The 3,685-nt window shown below is 38.6% G+C and overlaps 1 protein-coding gene across 1 annotated transcript; it reads right to left on the reverse strand.

Moving 5' to 3' along the window:
* Nucleotides 1-1,901: 1,901 nt before the first annotated feature.
* Nucleotides 1,902-2,843, reverse strand: LOC102853351 (olfactory receptor 8D2-like). The gene has a single exon (XM_006892793.1). It carries the CDS (start codon nt 2,835-2,837, stop codon nt 1,902-1,904), a length of 936 nt encoding a protein of 311 aa, XP_006892855.1. The 5' UTR covers nt 2,838-2,843.
* Nucleotides 2,844-3,685: the final 842 nt, after the last annotated feature.

Here is a 3,685-nt window from a genome sequence, read left to right on the forward strand (position 1 = left end):
ATGGTGTAATAAGGGTTCCAATTTCTCCACAACCTCACCAGCATTTATTGTTTGCTGCTCTGTTGAACTTTGCTATTATTATTGGGGTGAGATTGTATCTCATAGTTGTTTTGATTTGAATCTCTCTTTGCGCTAGGCATTTTGAACATTTCTTCATGTATTTGTTAAAAAACAAGGCCACAGAAATTGACAGCTTACTAATTGATATATTTTAACAAACAGATACTGCCCTGGATGTGCTCACCAAGTTGTGCCAAGAAATCTAGAGGACAACCACCTGGCCAACTGACTGGAAGAGATCTATATTTGTTCCCTTTCCAAAGAAAGGTGACCTGACAGAGTGTGGAGATTGTAAAACAATATCATTAATATTATATTCAAGCAAGATTCTGCTGAAAATTATTGAAAAACAACTGTAACAGCACATCAACATAGAACTGTGAGATGTGTAGGCTGGGTTTAGAAAAGGCCATGGTACCAGAGCTATTATAGCTAATATTAGATGGATCTTGGCTAAAAGCAGAGAGTACCAGAGGAATGTCTATCTGTGTTTCCTTGACTATGCAAAGGAATTTGACTATGTGTATCACAACAAGCTGTGGTTGACTCTGAGAAGAATGGGAATCCCAGAACACTTCATTATGCTTATGCAAAATCTTTACTTGAATAAGGAGATAATCATTGTCGGAACACAGCAAGGAAACACTGCATTTTTTTTTTAATTATGAGGGGTGTACACCAAGGATGAATCTTATCTCCATATCTTTTCAGGACAGATAATCCAGGAGGCTGGGCTCTACAAAGAAGAATATGGCAGCAGGATTGGAGGATTGGAAGACTCATCAACAACCTGTGTTCTGCAGATAACACAACTTTGCTTGCCAATACTGAGGAAGACTTGAGGAGTTTGCTACAGAAGGTCTGGGACTACAGCCTTGAATATGAATTGAAGCTCAACATCAAGAAAACAAAGATTCTCACCACTGGGCCAGTTGGCAGCATCATGAAAGATGGTGAAGAAATTGTTAACAGATTCCATTTGTTTGGCTTCACAATTAGCACTTTTGGTACTAGCAGCCAGGAAATAAAAAGACAAATTGCACTGGGAAAGTCTGCTGTCAGAGACATCTCCAGAGCATTGAAGAACAATAATGTCAGCCTGGAGACTATGGTGCACCTGATTCAGGCTATGGTCTTTGCAATTATCTGCCATGTGGACAATGACTAGGGATGATAGAAGAAGAATTGTTGCCTTCGAGTTGTGGTGCTGGAGAAGAGTACTGAATATGGACTGCTAGGGGAACAAATAGCTTTGTTCTGGAGAGGGTGAAACAAGGCTGCTCCTTAGACACTGGACTTGGATGCTGAAGCTGCATCTGACATACTATGGACATGTTGCAAGGAGGGACCAGTCCTTGGAGACATACATCATGCTTGGGAGGGTGAAGAGATAGTACAAGAGAAGAAGACCCTCAATGAGATGGGTAGATTCACTCAGTAACTAGGGTAATGGGAGTAGGTGTGTCAAAGATAGTAAGACTGGCTAGGGATAAAGCAGGGCTCAGAGCTGTTGTACATAGCTCTGAAGATTATACACAGCCCATAGGTTACTATGAGTTGTAAGTGCCTCAACAGCACATAAAAACAGCAAGAACATAAAGTAAACAATAACAACATGGGGGGATTAAAGTCCTTAGAACAACCATTTGAGATCCAAAAGGCAACATTTACCTAGGGATAAAGAGCAGGAAGGGACAGAAAAGAAGGACAAGTAGAAATAGTAAACCCAAGAGAGGAATGAGACTGTAATTTATGTCACAAAATAAAAGTATGTATTGATTGGTCTAATTTACTCTGTAAATATTCACCCAATTTTAGAGTAAAAGTGAAAATTCCTATTGTCAGGATGACTTCCTACCACTAAGTACGTTCCTCAGTGAACTCTTCACATTTTTGTTCTTCAGGCTGTAGATCAAGGGATTGAGCATAGGGATAACCGTGGTATAAAACACTGAGGACACTTTCTCTTCCTCCATAGTATTGCTGGAGGGAGGCTTGAAATACATGAATGTTATGGATCCAAAAAAGATCCCCACAGCCATGAGATGGGAGCTGCAAGTGCCAAAGGCTTTGGACCTACCCTCATTTGAGCGAATATGTAGGATACTGGAAAGAATGAAAGCATAAGAGATACAGACAGCCAGAGTAGGTGCTAAGGTATTAACACCTCCAATGATAAATAGCAGAATTTCATTGATATTGGTACTGGAGCAAGAGAGAGTCAATAAAGGGAGAATATCACAAAAATAATGACTGACAATATGAGACCCACAGAAGGACAGCATTGACATGCGAGTAGTATGGACTGTGGCCCCAAAGAAACCCAGGGAATACACTATAGCCATCATTATGGAACAGACCTTATGAGACATTATGACATTGTAATGCAATGGACTACAGATAGCAACATAGCGGTCATATGCCATAGCTGTTAAAAGATAGCCTTCTGCAATTACAAAAATAAGAAAGAAATAAAGCTGAACCATGCATTCCACAAAAGAAATAATATTCTTTTCTGACACAAAATTCACTAACATCTTAGGGGTAATGACAGAGGAGTAACAGAGGTCAATGAATGACAAGTGACTGAGAAAATAATACATTGGAGAGTGAAGTTCGGAACTTATAGTAATTAAAATTATCATTCCCAGGTTTCCCACCACTGTGATCACATATATCCCAAGAAACAGGAAGAAGAGTGGCAGTTGGAGCTCTGGGCGATTTGTCAGCCCCTCAAGGATAAACTCAATCACTGAGGACTGGTTTGAAGTAGTCATTTCTTGGAAAATATTATCTGTAAGTCAAAAAAAAGATGAAAGAAGGACATTAGAATCGTTTTTGATTCTTAAAACAGAATTCTCCTCTCTCTCTGCTAGCCCCAACTGCCTCATGACTACATGGCTCTCAAGAGACCCTAAGTGTAGTTGAGCACCTTGCTTCTATCCAACAATGAGGAATATTTCTCTTTAAACTTGAACTTTTTAAATTTTTTTTTCCAAACTTAAACCAATAACTACCTCACTTTAGGGGAATGCACAACCTTTAAAGACTTAGTTAATTTTTAATTATTATTATATAAAAAGAGCCCTTCTGGCATAACGTGTAAGGTGTTTGTCTGTTAACAGAAAGCCTGGAATTTCAAAATCACCAGGTATTCCACAGAAGAAAGATGAGTAGTCTCTTCCTGCTAAAATTTACAATTTTGGAAACCCTGTTGAGAGTTGCTGAAAGTCAAAACTGACTCAATATCTGTGGATTATTATATAGAAGTATCCTATTTTTCAGAATATATATCACTATTACACTCAGGGTAAGAAGCAATGATTTTTACAAATATCAGAGGCACATAGTTCAAATCCAACAGTTTTTCTGCAGGAGAAAGATGGGCATTCTCTGCTTTTGAAAGTTGTCACCTGTGAAAACACACTGGAGAGTCAACTATGAATCATACAACGTCACACGCAAATTTGAGCCCCTATTTATGCTAATGAGAGCAATAACGTTCTCTATTGCAATATGTATTTCAGTTTAACTTTGGTGATGAAAAAAAATTTAGTTTCTCAATCCATCTATTTACATGGTGCTGTTGTTGTTAAGTGCCATTGAGTCAAGCATACATAACAAC

Source organism: Elephantulus edwardii, unplaced genomic scaffold (assembly GCF_000299155.1).
Source record: "Elephantulus edwardii isolate Elephantulus edwardi_28Jun2011 unplaced genomic scaffold, EleEdw1.0 scaffold00120, whole genome shotgun sequence".
NCBI lineage: Eukaryota > Metazoa > Chordata > Mammalia > Macroscelidea > Macroscelididae > Elephantulus > Elephantulus edwardii.

Bases quoted from the DNA above. Each gene is read 5' to 3' on its own strand.
- LOC102853351 (XM_006892793.1), bottom strand. From the start codon at position 2,837: ATGACTACTTCAAACCAGTCCTCAGTGATTGAGTTTATCCTTGAGGGG.